Source organism: Varanus komodoensis, unplaced genomic scaffold (genome assembly GCF_004798865.1).
Source record: "Varanus komodoensis strain SLA01 unplaced genomic scaffold, ASM479886v1 scaffold1, whole genome shotgun sequence".
In the NCBI taxonomy this organism is placed as follows: domain Eukaryota; kingdom Metazoa; phylum Chordata; class Lepidosauria; order Squamata; family Varanidae; genus Varanus; species Varanus komodoensis.
This window is the reverse complement of record NW_025335268.1, coordinates 73647271-73674075: the sequence shown is the minus strand read 5'-3', so window position 1 is coordinate 73674075 and position 26805 is coordinate 73647271. Positions and strand designations below refer to the sequence as shown.

The 26805-nt window shown below is 51.4% G+C and overlaps 2 protein-coding genes across 14 annotated transcripts in view; one reads left to right on the top strand and one right to left on the bottom strand.

Annotated features, from left to right (window-relative positions):
- Positions 1 to 5873: 5873 nt before the first annotated feature.
- ANKRD16 (ankyrin repeat domain 16) lies at positions 5874 to 23128 on the bottom strand. Of its 4 annotated transcripts, XM_044428916.1 has the most exons (10): positions 22509 to 22633; positions 21838 to 21936; positions 21264 to 21388; positions 19345 to 19698; positions 18296 to 18516; positions 15504 to 15546; positions 14792 to 14900; positions 12795 to 12956; positions 8708 to 8786; positions 5874 to 6726 (listed from the first exon to the last, which is right to left on the bottom strand). In XM_044428916.1, the coding sequence occupies exons 4-10, from the start codon at positions 19680 to 19682 to the stop codon at positions 6551 to 6553; spliced, it is 1128 nt and encodes a 375-aa protein (XP_044284851.1). In that variant the 5' UTR covers positions 19683 to 19698; positions 21264 to 21388; positions 21838 to 21936; positions 22509 to 22633; the 3' UTR covers positions 5874 to 6550. The 4 variants fall into 4 exon arrangements, with proteins under 4 accessions (XP_044284851.1, XP_044284858.1, XP_044284841.1 ...); XM_044428923.1 differs by lacking the exons at positions 21838 to 21936; positions 22509 to 22633 and adding an exon at positions 23092 to 23128; XM_044428906.1 differs by lacking the exon at positions 22509 to 22633 and having other exon boundaries at positions 21838 to 22250.
- Positions 23129 to 23320: 192 nt separating this feature from the next.
- The window catches only part of FBH1 (F-box DNA helicase 1), a 38131-nt gene continuing 34646 nt past the window's right edge, over positions 23321 to 26805 (top strand). For 3 of the 10 annotated variants that reach the window (XR_006414585.1, XR_006414583.1, XM_044428852.1), the window contains exon 1: positions 23663 to 25753. Coding sequence is in view for 3 of the 10 variants with exons in the window: in XM_044428852.1 (XP_044284787.1) it covers positions 25429 to 25753 (325 nt within the window). In the remaining 7 variants the exon portion in view is untranslated. The other 7 variants (XR_006414579.1, XR_006414578.1, XM_044428829.1 and 4 more) reach the window with 5 other exon arrangements.

Here is a 26805-nt window from a genome sequence, read left to right as displayed (position 1 = left end):
CTCCTCAAAGTGCAATGCTGTAGCCACTAGGCTTGTCTGCCTAGTTGGAAAGCACCAAATAGGGTGACTGGCAAAGGCAGGAGAGCCAGGAGGATGGAGTGTGGGTTGTCACAACTTGAACTGATTATTCCGTGTCCTACACTCTGGGATCAGCAAGAAGAGATCTTGGCCTTCCTCTCTGGGACAGCCTTTGAGGTACTTCTAGAGTGATCTCATGTCCCCTCTCAGCCTTCTCTTCTCAAGGCTGAACAGGCCCAGTTCCCTCAGTCTCTCCTCACAGGGCAGTGTTTCCAAACCCTGGATTGTTTTTGTTGCCCTCCGCTGGACCCTTTCCAATTTTCCTGCATCTTTCTGAAATCTTGGTGCCCAGAACTGGACGCAGGACTCCAGGTGGGGTGTGATGAGCTCTTTCTCACACAGCACATATGCGTAGTTAAATGATGTGCCCCCACAAGAGGCAGGGACGGCCGCCTACTTGGACTGGGACAGCTTCCCCACCAGGAAATGTCACAACCGCTGCCTTGATCCGCTTGGAAGGGAGACAGGTCAGAGACAAACTTCTGCAGGAGGAGGAGAAAGGGGGCACCGTATGAAGCCTGCCGGGGAGTTCGGGACCAAGAAAAGATGTGCCTTGCAGAGCACATGGGTTACGGGGTTCCCTTCCATGGGTGGGAGGTAGCAATGGCCTTAAAGGGCTTGGATAAGGCCAGTCTTGGCTACCAGGCCTGATGGCTCCAGGCCACCTCCAGGATCGGAGCGGTGTGCCTCTGCACACCAGTTCTTGGGGGACGTGGGGGGGGAGCGGTTAGCTGGTTGGCCACTGTCGCTGTGTGTACACGAAGGCGCTCAGTCCGACCCAGAAGGACTCGTCTTCCCCCGTAATACGTTGGCTCATCCGTACATGGGCCCTTCGTGGTTTTGGCATTCGGTGTGGGATCCTCTCTAGAAAGCACATTTGCGATTGCAAGCGTTTTGTTACGAGCGGTGGCTTAGCTCAAAAGTAGGCTACACACTTTGGGAAACAATATTCCTGAGGAAGCAGGAAGATGGGCTTTGGTGTGGATTAGAGTTGCTCCATAGATGGGTGGGCTGGGAGGCCTCAGAACGCTTCTGTAAGCGGAAGGTGGGGAACTTCTACAGGGTGAATTCCAGTTTGGAGAAGTTTCCCGAGCCAATTTTCAGTGGTGGGCAGGACCAAAGGCAAAGGGAATTGCAAATAATAATAATAATAATAATAATAATTCCCCAGTTTATTTAACCTTCTTACTGCCCTTTACAAAACTTTAGGAAGGTTTCAGATTGGGGGGAAAACTGCCAAAGGCTGAACAAACGGTGGGCGGGGGAAAGCGAGTGAGGCTGGCAAAAGGGGAAGCTGCCCTGCGAGGGATTGCCGAGGCTGAAGTTCCCCACCTCTGCAGCGGCCCCCCCAAAGCCCCCCAGCTCCTCCACACTCTGGCCCACCTTATTTTCACTTCTTTAATGGACTTTCAAGCGAAGCATGAAATACCATCCTGTACGAAATGTCACTGGCCCTTTATTGGGGGTGGGGGGTTTGGGGAGGGGCAGTGCCCTCTGTTGCTGGATCCTCTGAGAACTGGTCTCATCTCCTTTATCCTAAGCGGCTGTGGGGGCAGCAGATTTGATGGTGAGCAGCCTGCGAAGAGAGGCGCGCGCGCGCACTCTCTCTCTCTCTCATTTTTCTCTCCCTTTTGTGGGTTGAGCCTTCTGCCAAACTGCTTAGTTCTATTTCCTGCCATGTGAGAGAAGCTGACACATTTCTGGGTGGCTTTGACTGGGCGCGGTGGCCCAAGACTTCTGCTCCGAGGAATGGGAAGACCAGACGCCTTTCCGGCCCAGCATTCCCTCCTCCCAGTGGCTCAGCCGCGAGCAGAACAGGAATGCGCCAGCCCCCTCCCAGCCATGTCCCCCAGCACACTGACTCCACTCCTGGAGTGGCATTTAGTTCTGGTGCCAAAGGGCCCTGGGAGCACTCCACGGATCTCCCGCTCACTGGGTCTCTGCCCTCCAACTCGGCCGCTTTCCACCCAGATTTTCTGTGCCGTGCTGGAAAGTTGACGGCCAAACCTTCAAGTCACAGATGGTTTGCGTGAGCCTCAGAGGGACTCCATCCAGGAGAAAATGGCAAAGGTCAAGCAAAGATGCAGATGGGAAATGCATGGCATGGTTTTGGGATGACTCTTTTTCAGGAGCATTGCATGATTAAAAAAAAAAGCAGGGTTCTGCCTGTGAGGGTGAGAGAGCTGAGTTCAAGCATGGAAGATAAGGAGACGCAGCTGCTCTTGCATAACCCTAACCCTTCCCAACCACAAGCTAAATCTAGATTCATTTGTTCACTTGAGCTGTCTGCCGTTACCCTCGCCCAAACGCTGAATGTTAGACTGCAATCACCATGGGGCAGAGACCCATCTGAGTTGGGTCGTTTTGCTTTGCTTATGTTGCAAAGCACCACACTGGTCTATTTGTAGGAAAGATTTATCCTGCACTTTTAAAGTTTAAATTCACAAGATGGCCAGGTTTAAAAATCCAATTCTGTGAGCTAAGAGGGGAATCCATTGCTTACCTGGGTTGGTTCTCCTTTGGAATGAAGTCAATGAAGGCTTATGGGGTTTGTGATCTTTGTATTTATGTACAAGTATATTTATTTATTCATGCACGCTTTTATAAGCCGCCTATAACTGCCAAGGCCTTCCTAGGTTGTGTTTTAATTGAATTCTGTCTTAACCTGTATTTTATTGACGCTACCCTGACTGCAGTTTTTTTGGGAGGAAAGTGAATGTATCTTATGGGCTCCAGCAAGGAGATTTTTCAGGTTCTGTAGCAAACCTTCCCAACAGCCAAAAACAGAGGGGAAATGGACCAGCTTCAGTGGGGTGGTTTAAACTCAAGGACATTTCTTCCTAAATGTCCTTGAATTGAAAGTAAAGTACCTTGGCAGGATTAAACCCCTAGGGGCTGAAAGAGCAGGGGAGACCACCTTGCTCCCCACACACACTTTGGCTGGAACACCTGCAGGAAATTTTTTTCATCCTTCCCTGCTTGGGAAAAAACCCCACGTATAAAAGCATTGAAACTCGGCACTGGGGCTTCAGAGTTGCATTTTCCCTTGCTCATCCCTCCCGATCCCCTTTCCTTTTGTGCTGTACCTTTTAGATTGCGAGCTTGTGGGTGGGCACTGCCCATTATCTGTGAACCTTTCTTTCTGTTTTTGCTGAAGAACAGGCTCAGAAATAATGTACATAAAATAAATATACCAACAGCTCTCCGCAGCCTTCGGTGCATGGCGGATCCCGTTGCGCATGCATCTCCTCCCTGCATCTCGTCTAGCTGCACCCTGAAAGCAAACTTTTGAGCTGGGTGTGCTAGCCCAGTGTGCTTTTAATGTGGAAAAACAAATGTGCCACCGCAGGGGTGAGCGTGAGAGAAGCATCCGTTTGGCTGAAGCAACCACGGAAGTCGGAAAGGGGGATGTGGCTGTGAAAAGGCGGGGTTCAGCAGGGCAGAAGTGCCCAGCACCATGAAACAGGGCGGCACAAGGGACGAGGCCAGCTGCTCCGGGATGCGGCTGAGCCCTGAAGGGCGCAGAAACCGTTCAGCTGTGGAGGGAGGGAGAGCCTGCATGGTCCAGACAACGCTGTGCTCGCTTTCCCTCTCACAAAGCCAGCACAAAGCTTTCCTAAGTACGTGGCTGCTGCGTTGGCTGAAAATGCAACCCTCCTGTTGCCGCGGCTTCGCACTGGCTGGATGGTCCCCTTGCGCCGCTTTCCCGCACGAGCCAAGTGAGCACATGGTAGCCAAACGGGCTGGCCGATTCCACGGACTGCGACTGCGTCCACCAGGAAGGTGCGGCCATGGCGAGGAATGACGACGACGGGGGTTAAAAACGAAAACAGAAGCTTTGCAATATCTGTTTACTTGTTTGGAGTATCTGTGTGCTGCTCCTGGGCCAAAACTGGATGGCCGACATCTAACTGATTAAGGGAAAGACCTGCGGTCCGCAGGCTTCTGCTCTGCAAGGGAATGGTGGTGCAAGGAGAAAAGAGCGTTTGAGAAGTCTTTGCGCAGAATGGGTGCAGTGCCCTTTGCTGCTTCCCTTCTCCAGCCCTCACAGGATATCTTCTGAAGCGAAGGAGGGACATGTGTGGCCCTCCAGATGTTCTGCAACCCTCCTCAGCACTGGCCAATGGTGAAGGATGGTGGGACTTGCAGTCCACCCCCATCTGGAGGAACACACTCACCCTCGTAGATCCAGCTTAGCTATCTGCAGAGGGCATGTGGCAAGGTCTGGACTCCTCACTCCCTCTTGAAACATAGAGACAGAGCGAGTCAGAAGGGGCCTCCCGGGCCATCTAGTCTGACCTCCGGGACCAGCCGGCTCTGCTCACGACATGCCCAAAGTATTAGAGAGATGGAAAGGGGGGCTCCCAAGCTAGCTGAAATGTTACAAGGGTCGCAGCCCATCATAGAATGGCTATAGCTTTGTGTGTGTGTGTGTGGGGAGGGGGGGTGGATTGAGACAATGATGGCACAGAAAAGGCCAAGCTGCGGGCAAGGGCCATTCAGAACTGTTGCTGTAGGAGTACGGAGAAAATCGCCCCATGCTGCAGAATTGAGCTCCCACCAGCATCAGCCATCTGCAACACACAGATGCAGAGCGAGCCAGAAGGGGCCTCCCGGGCCATCTAGTCTGACCCCCGGCTCCAGCCAGCTCTGCTCATGACATGCCCACCATGTGCATGTCCAGCCCGTCCTTGAACACCCTCACCGGTGGGGCCTCAACCACCTCCTGTGGTTGAAAACAGACATGACTGGTCTCTTTTCTACATGTGAACATTTAGGGTAAAGTGAACCCGTGCGATGCCTTCACGGTCTTTGCGAGTAAATGTACAACAGACTGCACGTTCATCGCAGCCCTACAAAAACTCTACACCGTTCCAGTTTCATTGTTCACACGTGTCACCTGGGGCTTCACCTGCACTTTTAAATGAGGGCGTGTGGAATGAGCAGCCTCATTAAAACAGTGAGGAAACACGGAGAGTGGTAAAAAGGCCCGTCTCAGCCCACGTACGGATCTATGGCACCGCAGAGGCCATGTACTGGAATTTAGTACATGTATTGTACTATTGAATTTTATCTGGCCAGGGCGGCTTATTTAATATTGTGTGTGTGTATATATATGTATATATATGTATATATTTTAAATTATTATTATTATTCTTATATCTATATTTTAATTTATGTGGTTTTAATTTATTGTTGTAAGCCGCCCCGAGGCTTCGGCGAATGGGGCGGCATAAAAATGTTTTAATAAATAAATAAATAAATAAATGTACGGGTGTACCCACATCCATGTATGGATTCTGGTGCCCACCATCCAAAAAGGATGCCACAGAGGTGGAAAAGAAACCTAAGGGCTGAAGGAAGAGGACAACAATGGGGGCTGTTTATTGCGGAGAGATGGGGAGGAAAGGGTTAAGAGGGTCTCCTCTTCCTTCACACCAGGCCCCCGAGGGGTCACCCCACAAAGCTGATGGGTGGGAGGTGCAGGGTGGTTCCAGAAAAGGCATTCTTTGCACAGCGCCAAGTTCAGCGATGGAATTTTCCGCAACGCAGAGCGATGGCCAGCAACTTGGATGGCTTTAGAAGGGGACTGGCCCAGGGCATGGAGATGAAGCTGTGAATGCCTAATAGTCATGAAGGCCATGATTTTCAACCTTTCTACAGCCGGGGACGGGCGAAAGCAGGAACACCGCCCCGGGGACCACCGAGGCAGAAACAAAAAGCACCACACACATAATACAGTATTCTGTGCATTCGTTTCCAAACACAATACCAAAAAAATGAAAATTCTCCAGAACAACCAGAAACCAGGCAACACAAAATGCCAACAAAAGAACAAAATACCGAAATCAGCGCAGCATGGTTTCCACTGAGCCGTCTCTCCTCTCCCCGGCCCCCTTGATGGCCCCCGTGCACCAAAGCTATGCCAATGGAGGAAGAGGTGGTGGAGCACAGCCAGCCCCCACGCCTGCCCATGGACCAGGGGTTGAAAACCGCTGGTCTACTGGACTGGGGGCAGGGGGCCTGCAGGGCACCCCTGGGGGACGGGGGCTGCCGTCTCATTCCTCTCCCACTTGTGGGCTTCTCATGGTCAGCCCTTTGGCCACCACCGCGAAAGATGCTGCACCGAACAGATCAGTCTTCACGCCCTGGTGCCGTCTGGATGTGTTGGACTACAGCTCCCAGCATGCTCCACCTGGAGGGGAAGGGAAGGGAAGGCTGGGATAGGACTTGGCTCTGATCCAATGGACCTTCTTCCATTGCTGTCCTTGGGAGGTCGGCAAACGTGGGGCTGAGATCCCACGTGAGCCCCCCAGCTGAACGCGCCAGGTGCGCACAGCTGGGCAGCCGAAACAACCAGCTTCCGCAGTGTGGGTCATGTGGGCTTCACACGGTGGCTGCTCCCCTGTTAGTGGCTTGTCTTGCAGTCCCACTAGGAAACGGAGCTCGGAGCGGCTGGAAGGAAAGGATTTTATTCTCTTTGGCACATGCCGGTTGCATGTGAATCCTCGAACAGTTGGAGAAGGCTGGGCTTCTTCGCCAGCTGCCGCGCGAGCGTTCCGGTGCTGTCCGGGGAGTCTCGCAGCCCTGCCTGCAGGAGGAGTTGCACGCATTCGGCGTTCTGCCTGGCGCACGCCATGTGCAGGGCTGGGAGGGAGGAAACAGACAAACATGAAACAGAACCAGAGGAGACGACAGAACGGAGCCATTATGCTCAGAAGGACTGGCTGGTCGATTAAAATCTTAGCTGATCAAACGTGCTGGAATTTTCAGTTGCTGAAATGCTTCTCTAGCTTTTAAGAGTGCACCTGTTATTCTTCACTCAGGGCTATTTATGGGTGTTTTAGATAAATGTGATCACCATCCAGTTTCACTTCCAGTTTTGAAAAGCACTTTCACACGTTAATGTAATTTTAACGGTATTACTGTGTTTGGAACTAGTTTAACTCATATTGATGTTTTAATTGATTTGTTTATGCTTTGTTAATGAAAACCGTCCGGAGAGCCATGAGGCTATTGTGACAGTACGCCAAAGTGTTAAATAAATAAATGAAAATCAGGACCTGGGGTCTCTAGCCTGGGAAAGTATTATGTCTGGCCTGGAATTACTGCTTGGTTAGCTCACTAGGGGTTGTTCAGCGAAGACTCTGGGGAAAACGGCCAACGGATGAGACACACGCTGTGTTAGGCCTGGAATCCCTCCTTTTTGGACCAGTTAATGAGCTTCTGCTTGGTGTTCTAATCAGCTTAACGAGCTCATGCTTTGTACTATGCTTAGTTACTTGGCCCATGCTGTGGTCTGTTGTGAGAATCCCGACTGACACGGATGGAAAGGCTCAGGTGTTGTGACTTGTGGCTGGCCAATGAGGACGGGACATTTAATATCCCATGGAGTACAAGGACGGGGAGTTTCACAGAGTGCGTTTGGCTTGCTGATGAGGCCAGTGGGTGGGTGGGCACCACTCCATCCCTGCCCCGTACCAGCCAGCCCCTTCCCCATGAGCAGCCTGTGAAGGCTAGCCCCTTCCCTTTGGGCGGCGGGTTGTGCGGACGCCCACCCTCCTCAGGAGGCTCCGCTGACTGTCCATTCCAGCTGACTGGAGCCTCTCGGCCGGCAGGTTCACGCTGAGCATTCGAAGTGCCTTGCTTGCTGAACCCCTGAGAGGCTAGTAGCTTTTGGGGGTAATTTGCTTGCCTTTTCAATAAAGCCTATATGGAAATCTGGACTTGGGCTTGCCAAGTTCTCGGGGTCACTCAAACCTGTAGTCAGGCCAGGAGACTCTTGTAAAAAGCCACAGAAATGATGAGCCTGATGTTCTTTTCAAAAATGTTTACGAGCCCTGCAGTGAGATGAGGAGCTGGGTTTCCATCCTGGCAATGGGAGAAGAAACTCCTCGTCTTCTGCAGGCAGCACAGACAGAGGAGCAGGCTGGCAAAAGGCAGAACAAGCCCTCCCACCTGTGCGACTCTGATCCGGTTGCACGGCTTTCCATGCGCTCGCCTGCCTTTGGCGACCGGGGAAGGTGGCTGCAAACCAGGCTGGGTGAGCTGGCACAGAGCCACCCTGCAATTCAATCCCCCCTCGTCACACTCATGCCGATGGCTCAGCTCAGGTGTGAGCAATGCCGTGTTTGCAGTGGACTAATAACCTTCTCGGCTGCAGTGCCCAGAGACTACATCTTGCAGCATTTGGTGGCAGATCTGGTAGGCTGTTTGGCCTTGGACAGCCCTGCCTTGCAGGACAGGAGGTTGGAAGGGGAGGATTCTGGTCTCTCTGAGCCTTAAGGAAAATCCCCGTCATGCTCTGCCTAGCCAGACAGGCACCCCACAACTCCCCGTGTTTGCGGCCAGTGTCGCTGAAAGACTTCTTCCTTTCTAAACATGTGCGGGATCACCCCTTTAATTATTTAATAGGGATGAGCTCCTCCCAGGCAAGTCTGTATTTCTGGGTCTAAAGATCCTTGAGAACTTGCGGGGTCTGGTGCTGGTGGAAACGGGAGCTCACAAGCACAACCGGAGCAGTGACGGGGAGTCCAATGCGCCAGAGGACTAGTCTCCCAAGGCACGGCCCTCGGCTGCCGGAAGTCCTAACCAATGTCAGCTACTGTGAAATATGAATGTTATTTACCTGTTCGATTTTTCCCATCCTTAGCATTCAGATCAGCTCCAAGAGAAAGAAGCGTCTTGATTGTGCCTGCATGCCCTTCCTGTTGCAAATTAAAAAATACAATTCCCATGACTTAACACATACCCACACAACACACAACCTTTCCCATTCTCTGCACTAGCCTTCTCCTTAACCCGCTGCCTTCTGGGTTTGTTGGACTACAACTCCCAGCACCCCCAGTCAGCAGGGCCAATGGTACAGGTCAGGGAAGGACACTCTGGTCTCATTTCCCTTGTGTGTAAGTGAGAAACCCAAAGCAGAAAATCACACATTTTGCATGTATAAAATCCATATTTCTGTACAGTGCGTGAAGCTTCTTGGCTCTCTGGTTTCAGGCTCTGATTTATCTAGCACAGTTAATATGCTTGCAGCTAAAGATTTATCAGGAGAATCATGTCCCATTAAGATAAAGATCAATTTTCGTTCTGGAAGGCAGGCAGGCAGGGAGCCGGCAGCCCTCAGCCTGGATCAAAAGGGCTGAAAGCCATTCCAGCAACAGGGAACCCAGCACAAACATGTAGCATTCAGAAAAACAGAAAGAAATTTAACATGTGCTTTTAGTCTGGTTCCTTGCCTTAAAACCAAGTCTGAAACACTACACTGTTGGTTGCCCTGAAAAAACCTGTTGTTTTTGGGATACCAAAGCTGCAATTCTGTGCAAGGTTAGACAGAAAAACGGCCTGCCGCTCATGCTGGTAGTGGGAGAGCAGTGAGCTGCAGGGCGTCTTTCTGTCAAAACACACACAGGATTGTGTGCTAAAGATTTTAATACTTAATGTTGGTGTTTTATTGTTCTAGGGTTCTGCTGTTTTCAAGTTTTGTACACTGCCTTGATGTCTTTCTGGCAGATAAGACAGTATAGAAATCTTAAACAGCAATAAAGATAATGGTAATTATTATACTGAGCTGCAAAGCTTCAAGGGACTTTGTCTTTTTCTTCTTTTTTTTGCAGGGAAGTACCAACAGCAACACAGTGAGAAATCAACTGCAGTCACATGTTTTCGCTGCCAGATCCTGGCAGCAAAAAGATCAGCTGGTATCCTAGGATATCATTTGCTTCAGATGTAAAAAAGGCCCTGTTATTTGCTGTCAGGCCTGGATGTGCCAACAGTGTCAGCATTTGCTCTAATTGCAAAAATAAAGAGTTCAAATTTGGTAGGTTTGTTTGCGTCACCTTGGTCCGAGGTTCCACACCACAGAGTACACGAATTTTGCATTTATATTTCCCAGTTATTTGTTTTTCGGTTTGTATCGTTGTTTTGGATGTGAGATTCCCTTTGATGTGGCCGTTGGCTTGCTCAATAAATATGCCAAGAAAGGCTACATCCAAAGCATCAATTTCCAAATGGAGGAATTCAGCACAAGAGTTGAAGATGTCCGAGCAGCATGCAAGATGGGAAGCCTGGCCTTTGCAAAGATGCTTCTCCCGTAATCAAAGCATAATCTTGGCAAGGGAGGAAAAAGACCTCTCTGGTGCTGGAAGAGATGCTGGACGCCAGTGGTGCTGCTACCCCCTAGAAATGGCCGGTTCCAGGCCGGTTCCCCCTCTGTATCAGGGTTCCACCCAAATGGACAGTTGTGGTCCTGCAGTGGCACACGCAACGTCATCGCAATAGCAACGGATCTGGCAGCGAGCAGACGTGGAGGGGACCTCTGGGTGAACGTTCGTCTTGCCATCACTGTGGAATTCATTTTGGGGCTAACATCTCATAACCACTCCCACTGGTCCTCGTCCCCAGTCGCTCCCGTCTTTTCCCTTATCCCAGGTTAAGTAAGAAAAGATGGAACAGCTGCACAATGCCCCCCCCCCCCATCAGCGGAGCTGGCTAGGGGTCCTCCATCTGGAAGCACCAAGAGAATCCAAGGCTCTAACCATTTGTTTTAAAAACATCAAGTTTCTAGCCCTTGTTACCAAGGGCTGCCTATACGTCAGAAAGCTGGGAGAACTTTCAGGGAACAAGGGGAATGAAATGCAAGGAGCTAAGTGACTTCCAGGGCCCCAATGGTGGGCACAGCTCCTCACGATGGTGCATTCGCAGCCAAAGTTAAGACTATAGGGCAAAAAATGCACACGCTTCATTTTTACAGATATATTCAGGACACAGAATTGGCCTTTTCCGTTTCCTTCGCATGGGGAAAATTGCTTTTTAAAGATCTAATCCTAGCTACGAGAAGCATGGAAGGTAATTATCTCTGATCAGAACAGCGAAACTGAAGCCAATGGTACCCAAGAGGCTGTGGAACGCATGTTAATGCTGGGCAGCCTTTAACAAAAATAAGATGTGAATAGAGTGGCTGGTCTAAGTCAGTTTGGGAGCCTGAAGGGGGAAGCTGCTCCACTGTGCCCACTGAAATGGGGCCCGATCCACCTGGGAACGCCTTCCGAGAAAGCCTCATTGAAACGAACAGGACCTGGGCTTCTGGGGCGCTCTCTCAGCACTGGCGGTGGGGCCCCCAAATCCACTTTCTCAGCCGCCCGGCTGACCGCCTCCTCTGCCCGTGCGGGTGGCCTGCGTGGATGCTGGGGCAGTTCCGCCTGCCAGCCTGGGGCTCAGCGTGCAAGCGTTTCCCCCTCGCCAGGTGTTCCCAGGGCTTGGCGCATTACAAGCTCTGTGCTCCAAAGCCAGCAAGTGGGACGGCCACCCCTGGCTGCAAAAGGACTTGCGACTGATCCTATTAGTCCAACAGAAGGAACTGTGCAAAGTCTCCACAGTTTTTGGGACCACATCAGTCCAGGTGAAATGGACGGCAAGAAGTTGCCGTGATGAACCGTTAGGCCAACATCATAAAACGCAACGCAGCTGCTTGCCCAGAGCCAAATCCCGAAATCCTCTCAGACGCGTCTGAGCTCCAAGCACCCCACCTCCCATTCCCTGCTGCTTTTCAGGCATCTCTGAAAACCAAATGATTGCCTCTGCCGAGTTCTAAGCCCACGAAGCTTATGCCAAGGGCTCTGAACATTTGGGAGCCAAACTCAGGGACTACAAAGACACCATTCATACCAGCACAGGTGAAGTTAAAAAAAATTTAATTTTATATTATTGTATCTCAGTGTATTTTTTGTATTTTTGTATTTAGTGATAATTTATTATGTTCTATTGTATTTCAATGTATCTTATTGTGTTGTAAGCCGCCCCGAGACTTCGGCAAGGGGTGGCATAGAAATGTTATAATAATAATAATAATAATAATAATAATAATAATAATAATAATAAAGTTCTTACAACCAACAACCAGCAACCAGCGTGGTGCAGCGGTTAAGAGTGCGGGGCGTGGTTGGTGATCTGGGTTCGAGTCCCCATGCAGCCATGGGGCTCACTGGGTGTCCTGGGGGCACTCGGACACTCAGCCCAACCTACCTCACAGGGTGCTTGTTGTGAGGGCAAGAGTGAGAGCAGCGGGAGGAGCTTTATGTAAGGCACCTTAAGTTCCTTGAAAGGAAAAAAGGCAGGATATAAATATTAAAAGAAAAATAAGCAAGCGATGCCGTAGGAAAGGCATTTGAATCTTTTGGAATGGTTGGGGGTGCATAGATGGGGTGCTGGGGGTGGCCTATGGGAGACACTTCTGCAGCCAAGGTGGATCGTGGCCCAGGAGGGCTTCCCAGGTGTAGAGCAAGCCCAGGCCGCTTGTCCCACTCCTCTTTCTCCCCACTCTCCGGGGTTTGAGCCATGCCCGCTGCAGCTTTGGTGCCGCTTTGCCACATGGAGAGGGATATGCTTAATTTATATTGTTAATTTATATTATTCTATTTTGAAGTTTATTTATGGTTGCGAGCCACCCCGAGGCTTCGGCGAATGGGGCGGCATAGAAGTCTCCTAAATAAATAAAATAAATAAATATGCTCTGTGTTAAGGGCTCCCATCTACTGGGGAAGCAGCACCGGAACTTAACCCGGGACGTCACCAGCAAGCCTCCCGGGAAAAGGAAAGGAAGGAATCATTTATTATGTTGGAAGCCGTCCCGAGGCTTACGCGAATGGGACGGCACACAAAAACTCCAAATAAACAAACAAATACATCACTATATAAAAAAAAAAGCGCAGGACCTTGGCGGCATAATGCAGCGCGGTGAGCTGGAGCGAGGTGGCCGCCGCGTTGACGTTGACGCCCAGGTCCGAGACGAGGAAGCGAAGGGCATCGTCCTGCGCAGTGACGGCCGCCTGGTGCAGGGGCTGGGCGCCCAGGGCATCCCTGGCGCTGCAGGACGCCTGCGGGAGAGCACAGCAACGTCGTGCGTGAGGCACGCACCTGGCATCCGGGCTGCCGCTCTGCATTTCTCCTGTGCAAACCCTCCGGTTCACGGAGCGGATCCATGGAGCGAAGCCGGCTCAGAGCACTAGGGTGCAGCGGCCGGATGCTATTCCACATAACGGGAGGAAACAAGGGATGGCGATCCTACGGAAAACGGCCGGCAGGGATCAGGGCAGCACACTCTCTCTCAGTTAGAAGCCCATTAACTGGGTGCTGGGGAACAAACAGGGAACCGCGAGCAAACTTCTCCTGCTCTCTCCAAGCTCCGTTTCTCGGCTGTGGGAGAACAGCCTTCCCCCACCCGACAGCCTCCAGATACGTTGGCCTACAAGCCCCATCGTCCCCAGCAGGGAATGATGGGCGCTGTAGCCCAACACATTTGGGAGGGGTCAGATCGGGGAAAGCTGAGACGGAGTGTGCAAAAATATTGGTAGACCGCATTATAGGAACTTCTGGTAGCTGCGATTCTTGTTTCTGTTGTTGTTGCATTACGTTTTTAGAATTTTAATATGACGAATTAGGACCAGGAAACTGCCAAGAAAGCCATGCGCTTTTTGAGGACAGTCCGTCCCCTCCACCGGTAATCCACTGCCGCATCCCCAGAGAAACTCAGCACACGAGGCCTGCTGAGCACCGTTAGCCCTTGACGGGCCATTCCGGGGATGGGTTCCATGTCTCTGCAAACCCTGAGTTTCCCCAGAGCCGGCAGAGGTTGGCTCTTGGGTGAGGCTGCCGCCATTTTGGACACGTAAAAGGGCCAACACCTGGAGAATAAGCACAGTTTTGGCCCAGGTGATATGACGCCTGCAGGTGCATGCCCCTCCCACTTTCCTCACCAGGCCCTTCAGGGCTGCCTCCTTCCTATGCGGCGTTTGCCTCTGTTGGGAAAGTTCAGATAAGTCCTGGCAGAAAAGGGTTGCTTCTATGTGCCTTTGTGTTATAAAATCAAACCTGCACCCCTTTCTCAGAAAGCAGCAGAATTCCGAGCCAGGTTACAGTTCAGCATTGCTGTTACTTTAAGAAGATGGAATTCTTAGCTGGACTGAGAAGCTGCTGGAGGCTGACCCTATCGGTGGGGAAAAACCAGTGTTCCCATCCGCCGCAGAAAGACTGGAACAACGGTGTCCATTTGTTTCTGAACCTGAGCATCTGGTCCCACAGAGGCAAGCGCCTGCGGAGCGTGGCTGCCAAACCAGATTTCAGGAATGGTTCCTCCATCGGACACATTTGCATGTTTAAACAGGATCCAAACTGCAAGGCGGTCTACTCAGTTGACAGGTCAATAAGGCAATCAGGAATGTTTTCCCCATTATTGTTACCAGTATTTCTGGTCGCTTTAGAACATTACGTCATGCCTGAAGATACGAGGATGCCATCGTACCAACATGCTCCGGAAACTGAACACTCCGCATTGATGTGCGTGACGAGCAGGTTATAAAAGTGTCTGTTCGTGGGCGCTGACTTGGCAGTCGGAGGTGAGAACCGCTGCCCGGCCACGTGCTGCCTAAGTCACGGCAGGGTCCTGGGGGATCTTTCAGTAAAAGGCGAAAGGGGTCTTTCCCGGCTGAATCCGGGTATCCTGTGTCACGGCTGCCGTCCGGGCTTCCCGACACCTCCCACCTCCCCATCCCGTTCCTGCCTCATCTTGCCCTCCATCCCAAAACTCACCTGGGAGACATCAAAATGCACGTCATGCGTCAGAGAGGCATGAAAAGCACCCGCAGCTGATGGCAAGAGAAGAGAAGGCTCCCCGGCCCTCGGTTTAAAGGCCCGCTGTGCCGTTCACACGCACCTTGTGCTTGTCCAGAAGCAGCCGGGCAACGGCGAGGTGCCCGTTTTGGACTGCGTCCATAAAGGGAGTGACTCCGCACTTGTCCTTGCTGTCCGGCTCGTAGCGGCACCTCGGAATAAACGCAGAAGGGGCAGGTGAAGCAGGGACAGGCCGCTCCTGCACAGAGCGCTGCGGGCGTAGCGGTCAGGCCTCGCCGGAGGGCAGGGCCGACACCTTTCTGCCCCGTGACGCACGACGGCTGCACGACCGCGATCCCCAACGTGGTGCCCAGGAGGTCGCCTCTTTTGGCATCTGCCAGGCTTCCTGCCCCTCCGGACTGTTCCTTCATTGTAGCTTCCGCAAAAATAACTCGGGAGGCTGCCACATTTCCAGAGCACCGGGCTCTGCTCAGCGCCCACTTCATTTTGGCTCAAGAGGGATATTCTGCTTGGAGCTCAAGCTCCACTTCAGCCCATCATTCTAGTCCTCAAGAAAGTAACTTTTCTCTGAATCTCATCTGTTTGCCTCCCCGCTCTCCAGGGAACGGGTGTTTCGTGACTGGCAGTGCCTGTCGTGGCAGCCAGGTTATGCACTGGCAACAGCCCTAATGGCCGCCATTTTGTGAGAGTGCCCATGGCACTCTCTCAACATTCCAAATGGGGCTCTGATACGGATAGAAAATGAGGAGGGTGCTGAGCAACGGGGAAACCAAGAGCACCAAACACCTGCTTACCTGTCCAGCAGCACCTCCACCACCTCCAGGCGACCGTGCATCACTGCATAAGAGTGGAAAGGGATTAGAAATGGCTCTGATATGAGAGAGACGAGGAGCAGGTCATGCGTTTTAAACAAAACTACTTTTCCTTCCTGTTCTGGTCACGAATGAAAATCTCATTCGTTGCCGATATTTCTGTAGGCACGATAGAATTAAAATAGGATGGGTGCTGTGATCGTTTAGTCTTATTTATTTCTTACTTAATTTTCTGTTTGTATCAGACTGGACAGCTCTGCAGCGAGGGTGAGTCAGAAGCTGACCCAGGGAAGGCCACAATTCTTCACAAGTTCAGGGCTTTCAGGATTCTTTGTTCAACCCCAAAATGAAGTATACAAAGCTAGCCAACCCCAAGTATGTTGGGACTACAACCCCCATCTTCCCCTGCAATTGCTATCAAATAGGGGTCACCTATGTGACACCTGCAGCACCTCTGGGGCATCCTTGGCCACCTGCCAAACTTTATAATCCCCCCACCCCCAATTTTAATGCACCTATCTGGATTTTCATGCATTCATAGCAAAAGCAATGAACAACTCTCTAGCGATTATGCAAACATTTCAACAAAAGTGGACCAAATATTCAAACAGAAACAGAGCGAGTCAGAAGGGGTCTCCCGGGCCATCTAGTCTGACCTCTAATAAGAACCCATGTGAAGGTGGCAGCTATTTATCACCCATTCAGACACTGAAAACTTCCTAAGGTACGAACATAAGCCAGCATGGTACAGTGGGTAAGAGCGCAGGACTGGGACTCAGGAGATCCGGGTTCAAGTCCCCACTCAGCCATGGAGCCCACTGGATGACTTTGGGCCTGCCAGCCCAGCCTACCTCACAGGGTTGTTGCTATAGGGAAAAGAGTGAGAGCAGCAGGAGGGGAAGGATGTCAGCTGCTTCTGAGCTCTTGTTAAGAAAAAGGGAGGATACAGATCTGATTAATAAATAAATGCATAAGAGGAGCTGGGCTGGATTAGGCCAAGTGCCCAGCGAGTCTAGCGTACCATTCCTGCAATGACCGACCAGCCGCCCTTGATTCCTGAACGCGGGACAGGAATGTGAGCACGGCCCCCATCCAGGGTCGCAACATCCATCTTTTTGCCGCCAGACGGTCTCAGCACATCCACTCACTTGGACCATTGCTTAATTTCCATGAGTAAGTGATTCAAAAGAACGAGTGTGCAGCAGAATTCATCAGTGAATATGGAAGTCTCTTCCTGTACTAAATTTACCTGCATAATAACCTCCTCCTGAAAAGAAGCAACCGTGCGAGCTTCCCAAAACGTGTGTTTAAAAGAAGTTAGATCCGCTCTTGGATGATTGATTGATTGATTTTTGAATGTATAGTCTGCCTTTTTCCGACAAAGGGCTCAAGGCAGCTTACATCTCCTCCTCCATCTTATCCTCACAACAACAACCCTGTGAGGTAGGTTGGGCTGAGTGTCTGTGACTGGCCCAAAGCCACCCAGTTGGCTCCATGGCTGAGCAGGGACTCGAACCCGGATCGTCTGAATCCCAGTCCCGTGCCCTTCACCACCACACCACACTGGCTCTCCAATTGTCTGTATTAGGCAATTCCTTTCTAAAATAACGTTGCCGTGTCTGGCAGACACAAGGCGAAAGTTTTTGCTGGACAAGATGTCGGCTAAGAGCCACAGGCATGATGGGTGCAGAAACCAAAGCAACGATCTGTGGTTAGGCATTCTGAAGTAGTTCCCGAAATTTCAAATACACCCCAGGTTGAAAAAGCCAGGGCACCCCTCCGTAGGCGGTAGCAACCTCTAGCTGGGTGATGGCCACGATCCATCAGATGCGCAAGGACCTGTGAACAACCCCAGTGACGAAGAGCGCATACATGCCTGCGACATATCCCAGAATTTCTTTTTATTTATTTATTATTTATTAAAACATTTCTATGCCGCCCCATTCGCCGAAGCCTCGAATTTCTTGTGCGTGGGCGAGGGATACGCCACAAAGACTATTTATTTTGTCACGCTCTGTTCTTGGGAATTGGTGAAGGCACCTCTGGAGTTAGGACAGCAATTCATGCAAAGGAGGTTAGGCTGAAAACCTGTGAATGGCTTATGGGGCTACACCACCCTAGTTGCGTCACTGTAGAACATGTGAAGCCCCACATTCAGCCCACTTGGGGTCCCAATTGAACCCTTTGGGGCATGCCAGATCACCCCACTTCCTTGCCCCCCAAGTATGTGGCGATTTTATGGCTTTTGCACCTTGCCCCCCATTCTAGTGGGTGGAAATGCCCCTCCCTAAAGTTTTGGTTATTGGCCCAAGGAGCTCGCAGCTAAAGCGTGCTAGTATATTTGGCCCCACCCATTTTCTCTCTGGCCACGCCCACCCTGGGATGCAGCCCCCAAGAGCTTCTCCAGGAGGGAACTCGGCCCTTGGGTTGACTGGGGTTCAACACCCCTGCTTTGGGGAGGAGGCGGTGGGAGATGATGGGCACCGAAAAGCCGAAGCACTGACTCCTCCCCTGAAGTTCCCCTGCTGGCCGGTTCTCCCCCCCCCCCCCCCCCGCAAAGCCCTTCTGTTTCTGGACTGGAGACCAGGATAACACCCTTTGGGGTGGCCTGAGACGGCCCAGGTCCTGCGGTGGGACTGCACAACTCCAGGGAAGACCAGACTGAAGCATTTTCTGCTGCCAGCTTGAAAGGCAGCGGTCTGGGCTGCACATGGAAATTTTTCCCGTGCCTGCCTCTGAGCAGACTCATCACTCAGCCCAAGCGCCGTTCCTACCTGCTGTATGCAGAGGGGTCCTTTTGATCTTGCTCTCGGTGTCCCAGATGCTAGGAGAGACATCCAGCAGGTACCGGACAACCCGGGGGTCCCCCTCCCGGCTGGCTATATGGAAACAGTTCCAGCCATCTTTGTTCTTCAGCAGTGGGTTTGCTCCACGCTGGACGAGGACTTGGATGACCTCCAGGTTCCTCCTCGTACAAGCCATCATCAGGGGAGTCCTGAAGAGGGGAAGGCGGGAGTGGAGCAGGGGCTGACTTTCAGGGGTGGAAACATCTTCCTGATTTACAGGAATCCATGTTCAATATTTTGGAGCCAGCTCTAGGCTGGCAGGAGAAATATTTCATATGCTGAGGAGCATGGGAAACCAGGCGCATGGCATTTTGCCTGCTCCTGCTTCTAGTCATCTTTTAAAAGTGGTTGTTACACATACCTTACTATAGGGAGTGGGTGACTTCGGACCCCTAGATATTTTGGCTTCCAACTCCCATCAGCCACTGGGGAGTGAAGGTGGGAACTTAGACTTAAACATCTGGAAGGCCATAAGTGGTCCACCTCTGCAATGAAGCCTAAGTTTAGGCGGGTGTCACAATATTTCAGCACATCGAAGGAAAAAAATATTTTCAGGAAAGCTCGTTCTTTGACCTGGGGCAATTTGGCCACGCAGAGTGTGTGGGAACGCCAGGTGCTGACGGAGAGCTCCAAAAAACCAGCAACCCGGTGCATTGTCACTGTGACAGAGGCCAACTCCATTTGATGCTTAATTAGGAAAGTCATCCTGCCCATAGGCAAATTCCTCCTGCACCCAACTTTTGGCGTGCTTTGTAGGGTTCCGACTGCAACACCCAAAATGGTCATTGCAGAACTGGGCACAGTGCAGAAAAGCCTGACATTCCAACATCTGAAGGGGAAGTGCCCACCTCGTATCCTTCAATGGATTGAAAAGCTACTGACCATCGCCATAACCAGTTGCGGGTTCTCCTTGGCCGTGCCAAGCACGGTGAATTGAAAGGAAGGCCGCAGGAGAGGGCAGCAGTTTTATAACCTACCAGTCGGCTTTCTTCAAGCAGTCCACGGCTGCCCCTCTGTTCAGCAGGTACAGAACGCAGTCTGTGTGGCCCATGGAAGCAGCTTCATGGAGTGGCTGCTTGTAGTCGTGATTAAGCAGCTCGACGTCCACGTCAAAGGCCTCAACCAGCCACCTGAGGATGCTGAGCTGCCCGTGCCGGGCGGCGTAGTGGAGCAGCGTGTCTCCCGACCTCCCAAAGTGCTTCTTCTGTACGTCCTTGCTCAGACCGGCCACCTTTTGAATCTCTTCCTTAAGAAGGGCGAGCTTCCCTTCCTGAACTAACCGGGGGAGCAGTTTCTGCGATTCCCCTTCGGCCATCGCTGAGTCCTAGAGGCTGGAGGGACAAACATCCAGGATCAGAGGGACACATCCGCATTTATTCCTATTACACACACAAGATTATACAATCGAAATTGATAAAATGTTTAAAATTTATAAAACAGACACACTACCGGAGGTCATTTGTCATATTCTGGAGTGTGCGTTGCATTGTCTGGATCCGGGTTAATATTCCACCACAAATAACCTTAAAGGGAGCTTCAAATCTCTGCTATGCAAAAAAATGCCACCTTCTTTTATTTTAGGTGAGCCCAGCGAAGGCTGGAAGCTTGCGTACTTAGGACCGAGCTGTGTATGTTTTTGGGAAGGACCAGCAAGATTGGTTTTAATTTTTACGTACTGTGGTGCTTCGTAGTTTGAACAACTCTAACTTCGAAGGATCCAGAGTTCAGTTGTTAGAGTCAAGATAAAATCTCTTCCAAGTTTGAATGATGCTTCTAAGTTCGAATTGCAGGCATAGTGGAAAAAATGTGAGTGCTCCATAAATGTTATCAGTTGTGTGTCCAAGTTGTCTCTCATCTGTGCCTTTTCAATCCTTCTTGGGACCTTTTAACTGCCTGCCTTCCCAGTCATTCCCACTGCCTTTTCGATACTTTTCTGCTTCACCACTTCTCATTAAAACAGGTGGGCAGTAAATGCAGTCTTCATTTTATTATTACTGTACATATTTGCATATTTTATTGAGTTTTCAAGTTTTAATTAGTAAATTTGGCATTTAATTGTGTTGTTTTTACGCATAAAATTATATGCATTTGCTGCTGAGGTTTATTGAAATGGGTATTGTTCAGGTTCTGGAAATGGATTAACTCATTTTCCATTATTTCTAATGGGAAACATTGCTTTGGACTTCAAACAATTGAGAGCTCAAACAGCCACCTGAAATGAATTCAGCTCAAAGTATGAGGCACCACGGTAGTAGAAATGGTAGGATAAGATTCCCAAGCGAACAATCTCTGGTTATTTTAAACGGCCTCCTCCCAGTTACTCCACTGGGCAGGACCATAGCAACGGGGTGGAGATTGCAAGCAAGCAGTTTTTGGCTTCGTATTAGGAGAAATGTCCTAAGCATAAAGGTTGCCTATAGTAACACACCGTGGCTGAGGAGGTGGTGGGCACTGGATGCTGGGCCTTGAAGTCAAATGCACCTGGTGGACTCTAAGCTAGAGAAGCCTGCCCTAATATTAAGGGAGTGGAAACAAAAAGACATGCAATTGTAGGTATTACACAAGCCTGCAGAATATGAAAACTTAGGGCCCGACTGGATGCACTTTTAGACAAAATAAATCCTACAATTTGCAGCATTCACCATGCGGAATCTAGGAGTTGTGGGTCTTTTTCTGCCTAAACGTGCAATTTATTGTATTATTTAAAACTGTTATACTCTGTCCACCACTGACATCTCGGGATGGCTTACAAGAAGAAACAACGGCTTACAATAAGGAACGCTGTTGCATAATTGAGCGCCTGGTTCCTGCAGCACCTGGACTGTGGAGGTATTTGTTCGCACCCCATCTGAATGTACACATCATCCTTGTGTAGCTATCAGGGCAGAAAAAGTACCTGTTGATCAGGATCGGTCCCTCTCTTTGCACATGGGCAGATCAGGAGAGCAGCAGGTGGCACTTTCAGAGGTAAAACTGAAAGCCAGAAGGGAAGACGCCAAGGACAACCGAGGGTTATAGCATCTGCACAAGAAACAGTCATTTAACGCACAATGAAATGACAGGTTATTGGGAATCGTGGAAACCAATCTATGCTCATTGGTTAAATGCGGTAATTCAAGGAAATTGTGGCCACTGCACTCCAAAGTGGCAAAACGCAAGCACACAGAAATGACTAAGGAAAGAAATGCTCTGAGAAACGAGGAATTAGCCGAAGCAGTCAGGAGCTCCCTGGAGAGGAGTCGTTCTTCTTCCCAAAGGAGGCAGGCATCTTGTGTAGGCTTAGCGAGCCCGTGGCCATCTTTTGACAGCAGCCTCTGAGCAATGCATCCACGCTGGCTGGCGTAAGCCAAATGAACCCATGTGACGTGGCATCTGCGGATGCAGAACTGCTTCCTGGGCACAGAGATCCTCCCACTTGCAAGCAAAATTGTAAGCACACCCCTGCCAGGAAGAACACGGGGTAACATTACCCCGCAGTTCTCAGATGCTCCCCCAGTTCTGCATTTGACACAGTGCTACAGCCGCTCCCTCTTCCTGGAGCATTTCCTGAGCCTTTGGCCTCAGAGGGTCTGGAAAAAAGGAAACTAAAGCAGGTGGGAAATGATGGGAAAGGCTCTCCATGTTGCATTTCAGCCTGCCAGAGTTGGAAAGCACAGCAGGGATCTCGCCACACGTCTTCCTTGCGACGCTCCCTCTCCAAGATCCCCTAGAGAGCTATTACTACAGGCCACTGAAAAAAAAAATTAAAAGGAGCAAGAGAAATAATAATCCTGTGTACCAAGAGCAAAGTCCTGAGGCCAAGACTGAGCACAAGAGGGAGGTGTCCGCAGGCACCGGAAAGCTCAAGTCTTCCTCTGCCAAATCTTTTTTAAAACCTTAAATGGGGGCAGCCCCCCCGCAAGCGCATTTAATGGACATGAAATGTCTGAGGGAAGAAAAGCCCAGGGCAGGGGGAAGGGGAAGGGAAGGGAGGGGAGGGAGAAGGCTGGGAAAGGGGATGGGTGGCTTGCACATGGCACAGGAAGGTGCAGCACTCCAGCAATTTGATGCAGCCTGCACATGCCCTATTTATCCCCCCCCCGCTTAACGCCCCCCCCTCCCAGCAAGGCGTGCGGGTGGGAGCAGTAACGCATTGAGTCACCTAATTCAAAGCACAGAACGAGAGAGAGAAACGAACCCGGCAAGACGCATGTACTAAAAGGGTCAAAAAGAGCCACGAGATGCTAAATTTGGATCTGGGGACCGTCAGGTTTTTCGCCTTTGACTGACAGCCTGCGGGGGGGGGGAACTGGGGGGCGCGCTTCTGTCACAGCATGGCAGCCCGAGGGCGTCTGCTGCGTCAGGCATTCCCATGTCAGTTTTCTTGCGCAAACGGGCGCCTGCGCGTGCGCGCTGCCTCTTCCCCGTCTCCCCGCGCAACCCGCTTGACGAAAAGCTCTGCAGGTCTCGCAAGCTGGCGTCCTCTGAGCGCGTTTTCTGCTGGCGGCTAGTCCGGATTGGGGCCTTTTTCCCGGAGTCAGTACGTGCGCTTTCCCTTCCCCACCCCGCTCCTGCAGCGTGCATCCAACGCTAGGCTCCCTTAAGTCCCGGTTCTTTCAATGGGTCTACTCTAAGTAGGGCTAACCCTGGATCCAGCGCCTTCAGGTCTGCTCTTTTTTTTTTTTTTTTAACCCCGCACATGGAAGATTCCGACGGTTCCCATGAGAACCGGAAGCGGTACGTACTTGCTGCGGTTCTTCTCTCTCTGGAGCTGGAGAGGAACCCGAGCCTCCTCCCGGGCAAGGTTCCACCGGCGCCATGGCAACGGCTCGGACGACTCCGGAAGGGCTCGGAGCCGACGAGCTCTGCGACTGGCCAGCCGGGACGTCAATCAGCGGCCGGGGGCGGGCAGGCGGAGCTGCGTAAGTAGTGGAGGAAGTGCTGGGGCGCGCCCGGGATCCGTGGCAGGCGGGGCGGGGCGAGCCGGTCCGGTCCGGTCCGGTCCGGTCTGGTCTGGTCTTCTCCTCTCCTCTCCTCTCCTCTCCTCTCCTCTCCTCTCCTCCGGACGGGGCTTCCGCCCAGACGCGAGTAAGTCGGCGGCGAGCGGGGATCACGCCCGAGCGCCAGCTCGCCGCTCCGGGGGCTGGACACGGATGGGCTGCGTTCCGACGAGACGGTAACCCGCGCGCTCGGGGTTTCGGGTCCCCGCAGCAGCAGACGACCCGAGGCGGGTTCCTCCGCGCGAATTGCAAATGAAAAGGAGGATCAGGAGACGCCTGGGAGGGAGGGAGGGAGGGCGGGCTGCGTTCAGACGCTGGGATGACCCGCATTCCAAGATTGCTTTCCGAAGCTGTTTAGCTTTATATCCCGCCCTTTCCCCCCCAAAGCGGCTTCCATCCTTCTCCTCCTGCTGCTCTCACTCATCCCCAGAATAACAATCCCGTGAGGTAGGCCGGGCTGGGGGTCTTTGACCAACCCAAAGTCGTCGAGTTGGCCCCGGGGCTGAGCGCGGCCTAGAACCCGGGTTTGCCCCCGCGCGTGTGTGAAGGACGGACGCGAGTTTGCCCGGGTGTGCCCAGGCTGCCTTTCGGGAGGAAGCGGTGCGGCGACCCTGAACGACTGGCCTGCCCGGCGCCTGCTCACATTCTTGCAAAACGCGATAACGGGGGGGGGGGGGTGCTTTCCCCTCGGGCCTCCATTTTGCCTCCTTTGTGCACGGAGACCTTTTTCTGCGGGAGAAAAGTTTCCCCACCTCCCTCCCCGGAGTGCTGGGCCGGCTATTGTACGCGCCGGGGCCGAATCCCGCTTGGGCGGACAATTCTGGCTCTCCGTGTGGGTCCGACTCGTCTCGGCGGCGTCGTGTGGCTGGACGAGATGGACCTTGGCTCTGATCCAGCAGGATCTTAGGTCGTGTGTTCTGTCTGAGCGTGCATAGGATCGTGCTCTGGACCGTGTTTCACTGCTGTACAAACGCGCACATTTCTTTATAACCAAGTTTATTTAACCAGAGTTTAACTTCGGGTTCGGGTAGAGCTTGCTGCGTCTACAGTGTGAATGTTCCTGGAAAGAATATTCTTGCTACTCGTTCGTTCATTCATTCATTCATTCATTTTATATTCCACCCCTTTAGCCATAGGCTGTCTGGATGACTCACAACACAGTAAAATCCATAATGTACCACAGAAAGGACTGGCTGTATCAACAACACTGTCATCTTCCCTTTCTGTCTTGTGATTGCATAACTCTTCTTCTCGCCTCTGTTTTATCCTCCTTTTATAGACAACAGCCCTGTGAGGTAGGGTAGGCTGGATTGCCCAAAGGGGCAGGGCCGTCTTACCAGCATTATGGGCCCCGGGCAGAGCAGTGTACTGGGGTCCTACAATCGATATGTATCATATAGGATACAAGGTGCATTGAAGAGTTAACAGACACAGATTAGTATGGGGCCCACGGGCAAGTGCCCATCAGGCCCGTGCGCTGAGACGGCCCGGCAAAGTGGGTCGCGTGGCCGAGTGGGGACTGGCCCTCCTGTCTCCTCAGTCCTCATCCAACACACTCTCTGCCCCACTGCACTGGGTCTCAGTGTATTGTCATACTTAGAATTTCTGCTGATTTCCGAAACTTCCATCAAGGAGCCTTTCCTGCAAGGCTGTTGACACAGCCCTTCGGATCCTGCCCTCTCCTGCTGTCTTATACCTGTGTGCCTGGGTCCAGCTCCTTGGAACCGAGTGCCGTCCTTGTGTGTCTCCCCTCCTTCAGTCGGTGATCTCTCTTGTATAGAAGTTCAGAATGGAAGCTCCTTGGGACAGGGTTCCATCTGTCACATGTGCTGATGGAGTCATGCTTGTCCTTGTGACTATAATAGTGCATCATTCCTTTTTTTATCCTACAAACAACCCTGTAAGGTAGGTCATTTTCATCCAGATGCTGCAAATGGAGGATGGGGTGAGGATCAGAGAGAGGGGCTTGCCCAGTGCCACCCGCTGAGCATGTGGTAAGGCTTGCGGCAGTGGCAGAACTCCCGATAGCCTTACTAAGGAGTAAGTGCCATTGAAAAGAGGATTTACTTTCTCTGTAAGCATATGTCAGGTTGGACTGTCGGCCTTCTGGCTGCTGCATGTGGTCGGAGGGTTCAGGGATCTTCTTGTGTGAGTTCAGTTATCCTTTCCTTCACATTGCTGGCTTTCTCCAGGCTGAATCAAACTGAGCAAAGCGCGACCTTGTCTTTTGTGTCAACAACAGTGCAACGTTTTAAGCAGCTCCGCTTAACAGCCGCTGACTGTGAAGCTCTGAGTCAGAGTCAAGAGGGCAGCTCATCCTTAACGCAGCTGTTGGCCCAGCGGCGGGGCAGCCAAACCACCCACCGAGGCCTCTACCCCACTCACCGAACGAAGAAGAGGCCGAGAGGTACAGCAACACCCTCGTGTCCCGATGCGTCACGTTCCTGGAAGCTGCAGGGTGCATGCGATGGCCCGCTGAGTTGGGATCGCTGAGATGCGGCGCAGGCCCAGCCTGGCTCTTTAGGGCTTTGAGAACCAAGACTCCTTCACGCTGCCCTCAGCGGCCCTCTGATGCCATCACGGGAGAGGTGCCAAGCAGGGTCTCTCGTTTGTGTGTGTCCTGCCATCCCAGCTTCTCGCTATAGGAACTTTATGATTTTAAGGATCGGCACCTGGGCATGATCATTTGCCTTCTCCTTTCTCACATCCTTTCCCTTTATTTATTTAACCCTTCTGTATCCTGTTGCAATGTCTGTCTATCATTACATGCATTTATACCCTGTCCTATTGCTTCAAGCGCTCAGGATGGCTTATAAAATATATAAAATACAATAAATATAAAACTAGTATAAAAACATTAATTATTAAAACAATATAAAACATCACTATGAAGTGTGACCATGAAAAGGGGGGCTTTCTGGACAGTTTACATAATAAAATCATAACAGAACAAAAACTACATAAAACAATTAAAACAATACCAGCAAACAATAAAACAATACAGCATCCCCAACACAGCAGGGTCACCAAGTAATAACATACACTAACATAACAGTTTGGATAAATCTTAAAAGATCACAATTAAAATACCAAATTTGCTAGTTAAAATGCCAGTCAGAATTTTTTTTAAATTAAACTTAAAATAGTCAGCAATCAAAATGGTCTGCAATAAAAACATTTTAACCTGGCGCTGGAATGTATATAAGGCAGGTGCTTGGTGGACATTTCTGGGAAGCCGGTTCCTTTGCTGTTGAATGACTGGCGGTCGAGCTGGAGGTCAGGGGCTCTCCCACTTACTGAGACCCAGGATGGAGAAGGCCCCGCCCTGACACCCCCTGGCCCAGTCTTAGCAGTGGGCCAGAGCACAGGGCTGCTGATGAGGCTTTTACGGGTTGGGCAGACTTGTCCAGGTGTGGGTGGCCCTTCAGAAAAGAGCAGGACACACCCCGGCCCTTTCCA